The sequence below is a fragment of the Taudactylus pleione genome, unplaced genomic scaffold, assembly GCF_031769625.1.
Source record: "Taudactylus pleione unplaced genomic scaffold, aTauple2 ptg000218l, whole genome shotgun sequence".
Taxonomy (NCBI): Eukaryota; Metazoa; Chordata; class Amphibia; order Anura; family Myobatrachidae; genus Taudactylus; species Taudactylus pleione.
The window spans coordinates 3,797,415-3,814,932 of record NW_028284620.1 but is presented as its reverse complement, the minus strand read 5'-3'; the positions used below and the strand labels follow the sequence as shown (position 1 = coordinate 3,814,932).

Here is a 17,518-nt window from a genome sequence, read left to right as displayed (position 1 = left end):
GAAAATAAAGATTATTGGTAATCAATGTCACGTAGCACAAGATAAATGGTTTCAAGCATCCAATGAATCAATATTTATATGTATTTGGAGGAGGCGGTGAAAAATAGGTAGCATCCCAACATTAATTCCAATGTGTGAGCATCATTAATACTAATGGATTCCCATTACACAGTCTGCATGGCATATTTCGCTATTCAATGCTATCTATACTATACATTTAAATTTTTCTTTACCCTGGTCAGGATGTACAAGTTACATTTAATCACTACACTTAAAACAATACAATTCAAGCATCAATTTTAGTTACCTAGGCTATAAACTTTTGCACATTTTGAAAATTATTTTTATTAGTTGTAGTAGTAGTAGTAGTAGTAGTAGTAGCAGTAGTAATAGTAATAGTAGTAGTAGTAGTAGTAGTAGCAGCAGTAGTAGTAGTAGTAGTAGTAGTAGTAGTAGTAGTAGCAGTAGTAATAGTAGTAGTAGTAGTAGTAGTAGTAGTAGTAGTAGTAAGAATTCATAGTACTATTTTTTATTGAAAATATAAGTATGTCTGCGTTTTGGATCACTAAATCAAAAAGAGCAGAATAGAGCAATACGTTTACCAAATGTTTAATAATGAAATACACATAAAAAAGAACTGCAGCTCCTGAATATTAAATGAACAATCAGCAGGTGCAAATACGTATGAGTACACACATCACAAATTGATATATATAATAATCCTGAAATTAAGATTAAAAAAGGTCAAAATACATAAGATAAAACCCCTGTGAGAGGGGAGAAATGCGTTAAGGGAGAGCTCTGACACCTGTGCTAAGGAGAGCTCTGACACCTGTGCTAAGGAGAGCTCTGACACCTGTGCTAAGGAGAGCTCTGACACCTGTGCTAAGGAGAGCTCTGACACCTGTGCTAAGGAGAGCTCTGACACCTGTGCTAAGGAGAGCTCTGACACCTGTGCTAAGGAGAGCTCTGACACCTGTGCTAAGGAGAGCTCTGACACCTGTGCTAAGGAGAGCTCTGACACCTGTGCTAAGGAGAGCTCTGACACCTGTGCTAAGGGAGAGCTCTGACACCTGTGCTAAGGAGAGCTCTGACACCTGTGCTAAGGAGAGCTCTGACACCTGTGCTAAGGGAGAGCTCTGACACCAGTGCTAAGGAGAGCTCTGACACCAGTGCTAAGGAGAGCTCTGACACCTGTGCTAAGGAGAGCTCTGACACCTGTGCTAAGGAGAGCTCTGACACCTGAGCTAAGGGAGAGCTCTGACACCTGTGCTAAGGAGAGCTCTGACACCTGTGCTAAGGAGAGCTCTGACACCTGTGCTAAGGAGAGCTATGACACCTGTGCTAAGGAGAGCTATGACACCTGTGCTAAGGAGAGCTCTGAGACCTGTGCTAAGGAGAGCTCTGACACCTGTGCTAAGGGAGAGCTCTGACACCTGTGCTAAGGAGAGCTCTGACACCTGTGCTAAGGGAGAGCTCTGGCACCTGTGCTAAGGAGAGCTCTGACACCTGTGCTAAGGAGAGCTCTGACACCTGTGCTAAGGAGAGCTCTGACACCTGTGCTAAGGAGAGCTCTGACACCTGTATTTGTTCCTGTGAAACTTCAAACAAATTACACGGAGACCTTTTCCAGCTGGGATTTATCCATCCACTGCCTCACACCCTGGTGGCAGTGCATACAACCAAGGGTTTAAACGGAGTGTCCAGGCTCCTTGCTGGAATTTCTAGGCCCCTGTGGGTTGCATCCACGGTGAGCGGCAGACCAGCCTGTTGCAATCGGCATCCCCGCTGCATGTGCCTTTGCCGGAGGGAGACTGCACTGTACGAGTGTTCTCCAGCTCAACACAGGAGATACACTGTATTTCCCCCATGCAGTGTAACAATCTTGGTTCTCACAAGAGGTACACTGCATCCACACTACCACTTTAATACCATACAAGCCTCTAGGGATATCCGGATTACCACTGTTTAGCAGTCAGTTTATTGTGGTTAGAAATACCCTTTTCTTGCTGGCTTTCTCTCTGGAAACAGGAAAGCATCTATATCACCGTGCTCATGCCAATTATGACATTCTTTTACAATCAGAGCTCACAAGCATCTTTTTTCTGCTAAGCAGGACTCTATATTATGTATTTTGACTTTTTTAAACTTAATTTCAGGATGCGTATTTGCACCTGCTGATTATTCATTTAATATTCAGGAACTGCAGTTCTTTTTTATGTGTATTTCATTATTAAGCATTTGTTATACGTATTGCTCTATTCTGCTTTTTTTTATTTAGTGGTCCCAAGAGCAGACATACTTATATTTTCATTGTGCCTTTTGTGAGAGGATTTGTGGCAGTCTCCTCTGTATCTCAGCTGCTGTGGATTCACTCTAGAACCCTGATTGATTAAGCGCATCACTGTATTTGGTTTTTAGTACTTTTCATTACATGATTTAATAATGTTTTTGAAAGCAAAAATCCTATTGCATTATAACTAACCACTAGAAAATAGGGTAGAGATACAGCAATGCATTATAGCTAGTGAAATCAAGTAATAAAAATATGTTTTGGGGAGGAGGAAGTAAATCGCCATTCAATGATTCTGTACAGAACAAGCAGACCTACCCCATTAAATTTAGTAAGCAGCAGCAGCAGCACCTCTTTGTTGCTGAATCTGTTGTGTGTGTATGTGTGTTGGCTCATTGGGGGCTGAGCTGTGGCCGTGCGGCTATGACACTGTAACGTAGCATTTTGCATGCAGAATATAGGCATGCCGCATATCATTTCAATCAGCAAAAGTTGCTTGTGGGTCCTATTAGCAAGACGCTCAGTGGTACTGAGTCATATGGTGCGACTAGAAGGGCTGTTTAACATGCAAGGAAGTACGATGTATGTGGACACAACTGTACTTTAAGTTAGAGTATAGGTCGGGCAAGCCCTGCTGGATACACAGGATCATAGTCACTGGTGGCGGACAGGAGACAAGTTAGAGGCCTCACTAAGTTAGAAAAATGACAGTTAGGAGCTGATAGGTTGGTACTTTATCTTTCTACACTTCATCTCTATCCAAGGCTTAGTGAATAGACCCCTATTATACTTTGTACTTTATCTCCATCCACTTTATCTCTCTCCAAGGCTTAGTAAATAGCCCTCCTGTGTCACTGGTGGGGGATGGGAGACAGGTGAGTCACTGGTGGGGAATGGGAGACAAGGTAACAAAGGCGCACTGGTGACAGAGACAGCGAGAAGAGTAAATAACAGAGGAAGAGGACCCTGCTTGTGATTGTTTACAGCCTAACGTTCAATGCTGCAGAACCTGGAATATTGGGAGCCAGTGTAGGTTCCATCATTGATCACAATGGTTTGGAGTCAGCAGCTTCAATCTCAGTTATGGTGCGTACACACGGTACAATAATTTTCTTAAACATCTAATTACAGTCTTTAAAGCTATTGTCTGTAGAGTTGAAAAAGGGATAGTAAATCTGGCATTTAGAGGTATCAACTAGCAGAACAAATACAAGTGATTATTATTGGATATCCTTTGAAATTGCTGTATTTTAGGAAATTTCATGAATTTCCATATTATTTATTCTTATTCTTATTAAAGTACTAGAAGCAAGTGTCCCAAGTTGTACAAATTTATATGGAGAGAATGTTTTAGCTTGTACCACACTGTCTCCCCGTACTTACGTAAACTGGCAGCTTGCCATGGCTCTTTGGGAGGGTTTTATTCACATACAGTACAGTACAATGTATGAGACACCCAAACCAGCATTCCATGCTGCGTTCTCTATGGAATGAGTACCAGGTGAATTAAGGGTGCTCCATCTGTAAATAGCAGTTATCTGATTTTTTTCCACAAATCAGTCTAGAAAAATAGATTTTTCTGCTTAGTGGCTAACACTGACTATTGCCATCTATTTTAAAAATAAAGAAATACAGTATATATGGGAGATACAGTATTGCTCTCGAGTATAGTTCTGAAAAATATTCAGAACTGTTATGCAAAATATATGACTCAATTTGCATTTGGCTGCATAATTCTCAGTCCTACCACGGCTATACCACACAGCAGAATTTGTTGACTGTTGTTTTCCCAACTGTACTCAAAGACTAAATAAAACTCAATTAGTGCAAATTTCACTGCAATTTCACTCATTTCATCTCGCCTATGCTCTCAGACTCGGCATTCTCAGTAAATGTAATTCAAGAAGCTTTTTGCTGCTTTACATGCAAATATTTTGCTAAAAATGACACGTGTATTTATATTTTAACATGTTATATCTAAAAAAAAATAGTAAATGATACAAAAATAATGACTCCTCTCATGGATTCCTGCAGTGTTTAATGACAGCCTCATGCTGAATACTCCGGGGCTCATTTCCATCTGAAAGGCAGACATAAAATATCTTTACTAGAGACAAAACATACAAAAATTTGTGCAGATCTTAACATATGTGCTATGCAGTTTAATATCGTATGTAAAATGATTCTGAATAAGTAAAGTGTGTCATGTTATTGTTAATACCACCCATCATCATCAACCTGCCTTCTCGTCCTCCTCAAGAGTGATGCCAGCACTCCTAACTTTGCCTGGTCTCCAAAAGTGTGGTGGGATGGATTGCGTGGGGGACTCACTGGGAAAGTGACCAGTAACAGACTATGACAGACAGTGCTGGTAACCTGCTTAACAGGGGGCTGAATTCCCTTGGGCCATTCAACCTGCAAAAAAATGTGTTCTAACTCTAGACAAAGTTTCATCATGGTGAAACACAATTGCTCTTCCAACACCTATGGACAAACAGGTAATATAGAGTTAAAAGATATATATATATTTTTTTTTTTGGTGCACTACTGGACCAGCATGCCCAACCTGCCATAAACTTCTTGGGTATGTTAAACACTGCAGGACTGCTTGGGTCATTAAACACTGCAGGACTCTGAAAATTTCTTCCATACAACATTTATAAAAGAGAAGCAGAATTTCAAAGTATTGGAACACTTTGACTGTTTTCTTGAAACACAAATGATAGCAAGTAAAAATGAAGTAGAGCACAAGCTTAGAGCCTGATTCTGTGTTGGACACAAAATCGTCTGCAAGTGCGGATGATTGCTGAAGCCCAATCAGTTCTGCTAATGCTCATATCTGTCTGTCTTCTTGTCTATAGTTGGCCCACCCACTGTCTTTTCTGTCTGTCTTACTGTCTCTAGATGCAACTAACAATATTAGTATCGACACTCACTCCTACCCTGTACAGAGTGCAAAAGAAACAGGATTCCTTTCCTCGTACACATTCGTCAAAATGAGATCTGGCTGCATAACCATGAGATTCCCATGAGATGGATCTTTTTGATGCATCTACACGGTGGCTGCCCAGTTGCCTCTACGAAATGTCCATTTGCCAGATGGTGAGATCCAGCTACACACAGAGCAAACCCTTCTCTCTTGTACAGGGCCGTAACTAGGGTACTGCAACTTGTGCCATGGCGCAGGGCACCGCAGGGCAGGGGGCACTGTTTGGGCCTGTCAATTTTCCTGTTTATTATCATTCTCACTTGTAGCATTCTCTTCTTTTACCCCCTGCATCTCCTGGTCAGCCCTTTCTCTTCCCGGGTGCTTCCCCATGAAGCCATGGACTTTTTTCAGGTGCACTATCTTATGTCCCTATTTAAAAAATTAAGGTGGGGGCGCCAATGCTCTCTCTAGCACGGCATCACTACGATCGTGATGCCGGGCGCCGGTCTCCCGTGCCGGGATAAGACAGTCGGGAAGCCGGCTGCCGGTATTTAGGCAGTCGGCTTCCCGATTGCTTCCCGGAAAGTGGATGAAAGAATATTGTTTCTAGATACTTTGCATACTCAGTGACTGTGAGACTGAGCACTGTAACATTGAAATAACATTACAGTAGCATCAATAATCAGCACTAAGCTAGTGCGTGTTTGTCCGATAATTGATATCCGTCAGGATGTGTTTCCAAAAAATATTGACAAACAGTGGGAAACAAATTACATTATATTGATCCTGATAACTGATTAGGAAAAAGGACAAATTCTGCACATACTGTACCGAACATCATGGTATTTAACATAATATTAACAATGTTCTCCTTCACATATGATATCAATAGCAATTACAGAGTACAATATATTAAGTCTGAGGAAAATCCTAGTTGTACATCCAAAAATTGCATTTGATCAGCCCATATGTGTGGTTAGTTGTTCACTGGAATTTCCACCATTTATCTAGGTGAAGCTCTCTCTCCTGCAAGTAGCTACACCCAATATATCACTGTGAAAACCCATGTGTTACAATGTATTTAAGGAATATGTTTTGATATTAAAATTAAGACATGTTACTTTTATGAATATGCTGTCATATTATTCATTAATCATTATCTATGACAACAGAACTGAGCAATTGTCAAAACAATCTAACTAAACATTTGATCATATTCAATCATTTTGATCTGTGATCTGTTCACCACTGCTGCCTGTGTAAATAGAGCATGCATGTTACATAAGGGATTATTGATCCCTAGGGCTGCATCATTTTCCCTCTGTGTGTGCTCTGTTCAGATGGGGGAGATCTGAAATTACACACATTTATACCTATTTATATTTTGGCATTAGTCTCAGACAACTGTACCTTCTGTAATGAGTCCTGTTTTGTGCTCTGAAGAGTGTGAGATAAAGTACTGTAGTCACACTGATTTTAAATAAAACAGACAAAACACTAGTAACCTGGTGCTACCTAAGCCTCCCGTGGTGTATCTATAACAAGGAACCTGACGGACCAGCAAGATTTTGGAATGGATGCAGCAAAATGTAGGGAATTTATATAAGAATGTCAAAATTCTTAATGCAAAAAATCCATTAAGTGGAAATTACTTTGTATTTGAAATGTTGGTAGATGTAATGAAACCTAAAACTACAATGTGCGTCTTCAAGTCTACACAGCTCTGTATAACTGTTTATGGTAGTTTTTATAAGGGATGAGATGGCACCATCTCAGTTCCTGGCCTATGCAGCAGGACATCTAGAGACAGCCCTGTTTCCTCCTAGTTTTGCACTGTTATAATAACTCATAGGGGCAGATTCAATTAAGCACATTTATTAGCCCATAAAGCAGAATCCGCTTTCTGTGAGTTAATGTGCGTAGCCGCTGAACACGTTTCCATTGTCTACCACACTTAATTGGCTCTGCCCCATAATTTCAGGAAAATATTTGGCAAATTATTTTATTCAGATTTTTAAAAAAATTTAATTATTACCATGGTATACATAATATAAAAAGAAACATCCAGCTCTAACCCATGAAGGAGGATCAGGTATAAATGCAGCAGTAAAAGGGAGCTATTTGCTAACCTCACTAGAGAAATCAAAAATAGAAAAAAACTGCGCTTAAATACTCTTGCTGGGACATTAATTAAACCAATATATATATAAAGATAGCATGAAGCAATGAAGGACACAATATTGTTATAAGTTTTATTAGACAATTCACATAAACACACAAATCCTCACATAAAAAAGGTATATATATATATATATATATATATATATATATACATCATAGAACTGGTTAGTTATAAAAAAGAGCTGATCAGGCTCAAACTGAATTTAAAATTAAATATTAGTAAAATATGAGTATCCAGCAGGAGTTGCCTCAAATGAGCTGAAAAGGACACATAGGGGTCAATCCTATTCCGTGCGAAGGGTGCGATGTGCCGTTGCAACGGCGTTAAAACCCCAGCAACGGACTAGCACATCGCACCCTTCGCAGCCCGACTCCACCCTGAATTCGCCAAACCCTATGGTGCGGCGAGCAAAATTTGGCGAATCCGGGCTGCCGTAAAGTGCGGCCACTGCCGCGGCGACTCGCACCGGCGTGATCATCGTGGCTAATAGGATTGACCCCATAGGTTGTTATCAGTTGTCCTAATTAGCAATCTCTAATTCTGTTAAATACAAGTAGCTTATATTGTTGCAAATTGTATAGCAGTTTAAATATAAAATAAGTATTTCACATTGGCGCATATCACAATCAATAAAAGTCCAAAAGAAGGCTCTTACTCTCTGAAATCTCAGCCATATTGTTCTCCTTTCAGGATGATTCTTTAATTTCTTTTGGTAGCTTTCAATCATATATGGTTTCCAGATTATCTTTCTCAAATAAAAAGAACAAGAAAAACATACTGCAATATTGTCATACACCAAACAAGAATTTTATTTGCACATCTCACTCACATTTAAAACAATTTTTACAGGCATATCACACCATCATGGTGTTAAAGGGATATCCATGCATTCAGTTTCCCTCCCAGATGGTATAGGAAAAGTTTGGGTGTCCAGAACTCCGGATTTCTGTTCTCCCACTTTCTCCAAGGGTTCAGATAAAAGATTTGTGTGGTTCCTTACAGTTCCTTTGTCACCAGCTTAACGCATTTCGTAGCGTATGTCCTTCATCAGAAGCCTAGTGACAACCTTCCCAAATAAAATTCAGGCAGGTGTCTAGGTCTTGCGTAGAATTTAAATTGTTGTTTTTAAACCGCTTGGAAATTGGAGAGCAATTCAGCTTGAAAAAAGCTACAGCGGTAGCTGAAATGCATTGCTGCTCTCTTCACTGGGGTTTCCCATTCTTCCAGCTGCCCGCTATGAACTATACTCTGAGACTTGCATTACACCACTACAGGTCCTTCAGCGCTAACAGCCATAGAGACCGGAGACGGCAGCCGCCGCGATACTATACTGTACTGTGCTGTGCATGGACAGCCTGACTGTTACTGCCCGGGACTGTGGGTGGTGGACACTACCAGGAGCAGAACTGATATATTGTGTATGCACAGGACCTGCACAGGGACAAAAATAAGGTGAAATAATTTGCAGTCACTGTATTGTTTATAAAGACAGCAGTCTTATGGACTCAATATAATGGACTGCATACCTATTTCTAATCGGACGGCATGCGGCACGCTCCAGGTCATCGTGAGTTTACACTGCAGGGTTTCACGAGTCATTTCCGTGTTAAACCCTGCAAGTTACCTGGGTTGGATTGCCGGGTCACTCGACCCAGGAATCAAACCCAGTCCCCTTTTACACCAAGGCTCTACCCGGGTTAACCCTGCAATAACTCAGATTTTAGCTCTGGTGTTAAAAAGGTATAAGCTACTTGTATTTAACAGAATTAGAGCTTGCTAATGAGAACAATTGATAACAATCTGCGTGTCCTTTTCAGCTCATTTGAGGCAACTCCTGCTGGATACTCATCTTACATTGATATTTAATTTTAAAATCAGTTTGAGCCTGATCAGCTCTTTTTATAACTAACCAGTTCTATGATGTGTATATATACGGTATACCTTTTTTTGTGAAGATTTGTGTGTTTATGTGAAATGTTTAATTCAACTTGTGGCATTATTATGTCCTTCATTGTTTAATGCAATGAATACAATCTTTATATATATATATATATATATATATTATATATATATATATATATATATATATATATATGTTTAATTAATGTCCCAGCAAGGGTATTTAAGCACAGTTTTTCTCTGTTTATGGTATACATAATGACAAATCCGGGCTGCCTGAGGATAGTGGGAAGGTTTGCATTAAGTTTTCCTGAATGGATGACCACCAGTGATCACTTGGATAAGTGACACTATCATTCAATCACATGAAAGTAAGTTATGATGCATAGCTTTATAACAGCAACCTTGGAAATCCCAGGGGAAGAGTCACCTAAGCCTATTCTTTAGCTTGGGAGAGAGGGCGCGGTATACAGTCGGGAAGCCGGCGGATCTAATCCCGACAGCCGGCTTCCCGACTGCCATATCCCGGAAAGGGTCTAAAGACAGGCGTCGATATGCCGACGCCTGTAATTAGACATACGCCGGGAGCCTGACGCGCGGCAGCCCGATCGAAAGGATGCTGGGCGCCGAGCACGGATAGCTGTGGGGGGTGTTATGCTTAGAGTTCCCGGGGGGGACTCAGGGTTAGGTACCCTCCCGGGAGGTTAGGTTTAGGCTAGGGGAAGGGGTGTTAGCGATAGGCACCCCTGGGGGAGACTTAGGGTTAGGCACCCCCCGGGGGACTTAGGTTTGGGGGGGGGTCAGGTTTAGGCACTTAGAGGGAGGATTAGGGTTAGGCACTGGGGGGAAAGGTTAGGGTTAGGCACCCCTAAGGGAGGGTTAGGGTTAGGGGGTAGAAACAGGTTAGTCAATACTTATCTTAGGACGATCGGGATTTCCTCATCTGCCGGGATGCCGCTGTTGGGATTCCAACCGCCGGGCATGGGTCCGGCGGTAAATCATACTAATACCGAGGGCGCACCCCTTCCTGTAATGATAGACAGCACTTACTGTAGATCTAATCTTTTTTTTATCTGTAATTAGCATATAAGCATGTGTACTGTAACTTGTAAATGTGAGAAAACTGTACTACCATGTTTTATTTAACATGTTATATTGATTGTAATTGTTACAGTGTATTTTTAACTGATGATTAAAATATGATTTAAAGTAGAAATATGGAACCTTTAACTGTAAGTACGATTTACAAAGCAGTAAAATGACCAATTCCCTATTCTCCTCTAAAATGTTACATGTGTTGAGATTAAATGAAACATTTGTGTATTTTTTATGTTATTGTTATTCTTTGTTACAGGACAGTGCACTGGTATTACACTCTGACAGGAATGTAACAGTGAATGCAAGAAATCAGGACGGGCACCTAACAGGTCAAATGGTAGTGGGTGAGTTTCACATACTGTACTCCAATTATTTACCAACATTCATGTTACTAATTCTTAAAGCAATATATTTAGTATAATAAAAGTATTATGACAGAGTTCAAATAATATCAAGAGATTAGTATATACTCTGTTCTGTTTTGTGGTACTCTAGTTTATGTGGTTGAATGTTGATTTTTACACTTTGAAATATGCCTTATACAGTATGTATATAAAGCTAAAATAAAGAATGGGCAATTACTGTACATGGCATAAGCTAAGGACATATAGGAGTAGATGTGTCCAGCCTTGGAGAGAGATAAAGGGGAGAAGTTGTCAATCATCTTCTAACTATCATTTCATCAACACTGATAAATGATAGAAGCTGATTGGTTGCTTGGGGTAATCTCTCTCCAAGGCTTGATACATCTCCCCCATAATCTTTATTATGAACAGTGCCTCTGGGAGATCTGAATAGGCCCGTTTCTTGGGGCTGTGACCAAAAGCAGGTATGGGTGTGGTCACAGCCCCCTGTAATTACAAGGACATTTTTTACTCACTGTGAGGGGCGTAGCTGTGCCACCTTGGAAGGCACAAACACGAGACCACTGATGACTGCACCCCTCATGGGAGACCTGAATGTGGGACCGCCAGTGGACAGAGGGCCTGTGGGATAGCCCCAACCCCTGGGCTGTCTAAACCCCAATACCTGTATCCCCTGTGGGCGCCCCTGATTATGGAACTAAATATGAAACATAGCATTCTTCTAGGCACATGTATATGTGTTTTGAGACAGTAAATACCTCTACCCAAATGTTTTTACATTTATTTCAAGTGCTACAATTCTAAATCATCAGCTCTAAAATGTTAGAAACCTTTATCATTTCTGATGGATATCCTTGTTTTTTGTGTAGAATTAATAGTGAAAATATAAAATTCCAGATTATTGGAATAGGAAAGAGAATGGGATCATGTATTATTTTTACTCCTCTGTAATGATTTTGGTCCTGTACTGCACCATTCTGCAGCTTTAGCACCTGGAGTAAGTACTTCAAAGCACACTTTGCTACTCTCCTGGCATGTCCGGCAGACTCCTGGTTTTTCGGTAACATCTTCCAGACTCCTGAGAGAGTAGCTAACCCTCCCAAATCCTGAAGTGAAGTGGTGGAACTGGGGCATAATGACACAATTCTTGTCAATATAGCCCCTCCCCATATGCCGTGAATTGTGGGATTTTGCAGCAGGTGCGGAATTGTGATGAATAACAACATCTCTATGCCCCCCACCTCTGCCCCCTGGAACTCTCCTCCATGATCTCACTGTGAGGAGTAGTAGTAAGTATACTTTTTTATGGGAAAAGGTGTTGGCACTCAAATAAAGGTAGCTGTACTCACCTAAAGTTACAAGTTGATATTAGATTTATAATCTGGATAAGTGTTCAGAATTCAGGTGGTTATTATTTTATTCATTTCTGAAATGATTTCTCTGATTTCTTCCTGTTTCTGGAACTAGTTATAAGAATTCGAAATGACACAAAAACAGCTGTTACTGCGTGCTGCTGACTTTCCCACAAAAAATGCAAAGATAATTAGATATAATAAAACCAGATACCTGCACATTTAGGTTAAATACAATGGAGGAGAGTCAAGTGAAAACCGTAAGATCACTGACATATGATTTCTTTTTTGAGGGTGAAGTCTGAAGTGTTTAGCTGGAGATATTTATAGAAAGACTTTCCTGCAAGTATTCCATGTGAGCTCTAAATTTTTCAGCTTCAAAGAGAGCTTTCCTTCCTTATGTGTAAAAATAGTGCGGAGCTGTGTGTCAAATATATGAAGATAAAACTGCTGCTGCTCATTAAGAGGGAGAGGGAAAAGTGACATCCTGGAATAGAGGTGAACGACAGAGAGAAGGGAAGTCGTCGCTGTGTAATAAATGTACATGTGGGGAGTTATCTGGCTATGAGGGCTTGCAATTCCACGCGCTAAGTTTGTACTACATCATGCATAAAGGGGTGTAACTGAGGATTTGATTTTGTTATTTCACAGCTTTATTTTTCACTTTGAGTTATGAAAAGAGTATTATGCAAATAAAATGATAGTATGAGCCAGGTACAGTAATAGAGCTAAATATACACCTAGCACAGTATGATATTGTATAACATTTCATAGCATGACTACTGAATGATTAATAATATGAGCAATGTTTATATGGAGTGTTGCTTCAGATTAGTCCCAGCTGGCAGATTGTAAAGATGCTGCAAGGAAAATAGGTCATTTAAGCCTGTGAGGTGACAGGAGTTGTCTTTCTTCAGGAGCTAGATGCCCAAGTACAGTAGGTTGTTTGTGAGTTGCATTTGAGATATCACTTTCTTAATTCTAGAACCTACTGATTTTTCCCAGATGTTCAAGTGCAATCTTTTTTTCTGAAGCAGAACCGAACTGGAGGTCGTCCCACTATTTTAATTTAATTGAACTACATGGCTGCCTCACAGTGCTGAAGACGTGGTTTCTTTCCACCCTTCTCCATGAGCTTCTGCAAGTTACCCAGCTTTCCTCCCACCATACATAAACATACTTGCATTTAAGTTCATAGGAAGGCTGAAGGCCCCTGGGCTGAGTAGGGCATAATTATTAGAAGTGCATAATTTGTAAAAGTACATTTCTTACCGAATTCTGCATTATACCAGCATTAATCCGAAGTTAAACTGAAGGAGACCACTCTAACCTTAAACTATTATTTAACACGAACATATGGACAAAGTATAATCAAGAAATGTAAGTTCACGATATCTACACTACAAGCAACTGCTGCCTTCATCACCTGGACAATCATCACTGGCCTCTGTTTGCTCACTATAAGAACTTACACCTGCTATTATTTGTACTGACTCGCTCGTTTCACAAACAACCCATAGCTTACTGTATTCAGTGCCAATTTTAGTATATGTATTAGAAATAATATCTTCCCACCTCTCTTCTTTTCCTAGCCTGTCATCTGTCTTCTAATTCAGTTTACTTTAATATTCCATTTCTCCTCTTTTCCTCTGCTCAATAATAGTTTGGAGATTTTGCAGGCACATTTTCCTCCATTGTACTATTACTTGCTTCTCTGCACTCATACTTTATTCCTACATCTAGTTTTCCTCCCCCTACCCAACTCATCCACACCATTATCATGTGTACCACCCCCTCCACTCACTGTCTACCTAATACTCTGCTCTACCCCCTTTTTCCTCCTATATCATTTCCCCCTTGTCTCCTCCACCTCCTCCTTCCTTTATCTCCCCTCCTCTGTCTGCCGTCCTCCCTCTCCTCTCCCACTACTACACTTTCATTCTCTTCTACCCCTCCTTTGTCCTACTACCCCACTGATAATCCTTCCTCCAAACCTCCTCTCCATGTCACCCCATACCACCCCCATCTTATTAAACTCCCTCCCTGCCAACCACCTACAGGTTCCCTTCCCAGCATTGGTCCCCACATAATCTCTCCACTACATTCATCTCGGCCACCCATATTAAACTCACCTTCTCGCTACAGCAACCCAAATAATCTAATCACATTTCTCCCACAAACACTGTCCCTCTATCATGTGCCCTCTGGAATGCCAGATCAGTATGTATCAAACTCGTACCCACCCATGACCTTTTCATCTCTAAAAACTTGCTTCTCCTAGCCATTACTGAAACCTGGATTTCACCCTCTGACACCACTTCCCCTGCTGCTCTCTCCTCTGGGGGCCTCATCTTCTCTCATACCCCTCGGCCTCGGGGTCGCCATGGTGGTGGGGTAGGGGTCCTTCTATCCCCCAGTTACTCCTACCAACTCCTACCCTCTGAACCATCTCTTACTTTCTCTACATTTGAGGTAGCTGTTATTTACCGTCCCCCTGGCCCTCCTTCCAAATTCATTGACAACTTCGCTTCCTGGCTTCCTCACTTTCTCTCCTCTGACCTTCCCTCTATTATCCTAGGTGACTTCAATATTCCTATTGATATCCCCACAGAAACCTCTGCCTCCAAACTCCTCACCCTCATGTCTTCATTTGGTCTCTCCCAATGGACCTCCTCACCCTCCCATGTGAGTGGTCATTCGCTTGACCTGGTCTTCACTCACCGTTGTGATATTTCTGATTACTCCAATTCCCCATTCCCCCTCTCAGACCATCAACTTCTCTCTTTTAACCTATCCCTCTCTCCTTCCCTTCCTCTACCTCCTATGGCCACTATCACTAAGCGTAACATTTATGCTATTGACACCGTTTATTTTTCTTCCCAGCTTGACTCACTTCTCTCCCCTATCCTCTCTCTCTCTTGCCCTGAACAATCCATTTCTCTATACAATACCTCCCTTACTTCTGCTCTGGACTCTGTTGCTCCGGCAATCACTATTCACCCCCGCAGATTTACACCTCAACCCTTGCATTCCAAATGCACCAGATACCTGCAAAAGTGTTCGCGAACTGCCGAGCGACAGTGGAGACGATCACGCTCTAAGGCTGATTTTCTCCATTTCAAATTTATGCTCTCATCATACAGTGCTGCCCTTTTCCTTTCCAAACAGTCATATTTCATGAACTTCATCTCCTCTCAGTCCTCAAATACCCAACGTCTCTTCACCACCTTCAACTCCCTCCTCCGCCCACCCCCTCCTCGCCTCCCCTCCTTGCTCTCTGCCCTTGATTTTGCTACCTACTTTACATCTAAAATTGACTCCATACATCAGGACATCATATCCCACCAGTCCCCCTGCTATCCATCTCCTCTCTTCCCAGATCACCCCTCTCCTTCAATTTTACCAACTCTAACTTTCTTCTCCCCTGTATCTGGAGAGGAAGTCATGTCCCTCATCCAGTCCTCCCCCCCTTCCACCTCCCCCCTTGACCCTATCCCTTCATGTCTCCTCTGCTACCTCTCTCCTTCTGCCTGCTCCCATCTTGCCCACCTCTTTAATCTTTCCCTATCATCAGGCACTGTACCGTCTGCATTTAAACATGCCCTTGTCTCCCTCATACTAAAAAAAACAACCCTTGATTCTAACACTCTCTCCAACTACTGTCCCATCTCTCTCCTCCCTTTTGCTTCCAAGCTCCTTGAGCATGCTGTTTTCAAGCACCTTACCACCTTTCTTTCCTCTCATTCCCTCCTTGACCCTTTTCAGTCTGGCTTCCGGTCTCTCCACTCCACTGAAACTGCCCTCACAAAAGTCAGCAATGACCTCTTTGCTGCTAAATCCAAGGGCCACTACTCTCTGCTCATTCTCCTTGACCTTTCTGCTGCTTTTGACACTGTGGACAACCCTCTCCTTCTGCAAATCCTTCACTCCCTTGGTCTGCATGACACTGCCCTCTCCTGGCTGTCCTCCTACCTCTCTGACCGATCCTCCTCTGTCTCCTCTCATGACTCCTCTTCTCCCCCACAGCCTCTTACTGTGGGTGTTCTCCAAGGTTCTGTTCTTGGACCTCTCCTTTTCTCACTCTATACATCCTCACTAGGTGAACTCATCAGCTCTTTCGACCTCCAATATCATCTCTATGCTGATGATACTCTGATCTACCTTTCCTCCCCCGACCTCTCTCCCTCTCTCCTCACTCGTGTCTCCAACTGTCTCTCTGCCATTTCTTCCTGGATGTCCCAGCGATTTCTTAAACTTAATATGTCTAAGACTGAGCTAATCATCTTCCCTCCCCCCTACATAACCACACTTCCCACCATTTCTTTATCAATTGATGGCACAACTATCTCATCTAGTCCCAAAGTGCGCTGTCTTGGCGTTATCCTGGACTCCACCCTCTCCTTCAAACCACAAATCCAGAATCTCTCACAGTCCTGTCGCTTTCATCTTAAAAATATTTCCAAGATTAGACCCTTTCTGACCCAGGATGCCACTAAAACCCTCATACATCTCCAGATTGGACTACTGTAACATTCTCCTATCTTGCCTCCCCAAATCCCATCTCTCTCCTCTCCAGTCTATCCTTAATGCTACTGCTTGGATCATCTTCCTCTCAAAATGCTCTGCATCTGCCTCCCCTCTCCTACAAGCTCTCCACTGGCTCCCCTTCCCCTTTAGAACCCAATTTAAGGTTCTCACGCTCACTTACAAAGCCCTCAGCCATTCCTCTCTCATCTCTGATCTCATCTCCCTTCACTCTCCTGTCCGCCCTCTTCATTCAACAAATGCATGCCGCCTTTCATGCCAGCTGATTACTTCCTCCCACTCCCGCCTCCAAGATTTGCCCGTGCTGCTCCCCACCTTTGGAACTCTCTCCTGCTTCCCATCAGACTCTCCACCACTCTACAATCCTTCAAACGGGCTCTCAAGACCCACTATTTCATCAAAGCCTTCCAGCTCTCATCTTAACTTGCTGCTACATAGTCCTTCCTCCCTGCCTACCCCATCTGTGTCATCCCTGTTTGTCTGTCCCTCCCCCTTAGAATGTAAGCTCCTATGAGCAGGGCCCACTACCCTCTTGTGCATCTCCTTACTATACCTTCATCTACTTCTTACTCTCTACCAGGGCACCTAACACTTGATTGCTTTGCATTGTTGCTTATCTGGTTGTTATGGTCGTGAATGTAGCAATGTATATTATCCATGTCCTGTAATGTATTGTATTGTACTGTACTCTAAGTCACTGTAAATCAATCTATTTGTTTATGTACTTTGTAAGGCGCTGCGGAAAACTTGTGGCGCCATATAAATAAACGATAATAATAATAATACTAATAATAAGAGGCATCTTACAAAAATTGATCTTTGTGTGAGGTTCGTGAGATGGAAAATTTAGACTGT

General features: G+C 41.9%; 1 protein-coding gene across 2 annotated transcripts in view; it reads left to right on the top strand.

Moving 5' to 3' along the window:
• SGCZ (sarcoglycan zeta) overlaps window positions 1-17,518 on the top strand; it is a 1,038,602-nt gene that overhangs the window by 895,352 nt on the left and 125,732 nt on the right. For both annotated transcript variants that reach the window (XM_088478800.1, XM_088478799.1), the window contains one exon: window positions 10,658-10,745. In XM_088478800.1, the coding sequence (XP_088334926.1) occupies window positions 10,658-10,745 (88 nt within the window). The remainder of the gene's footprint in view (window positions 1-10,657; window positions 10,746-17,518) is intronic.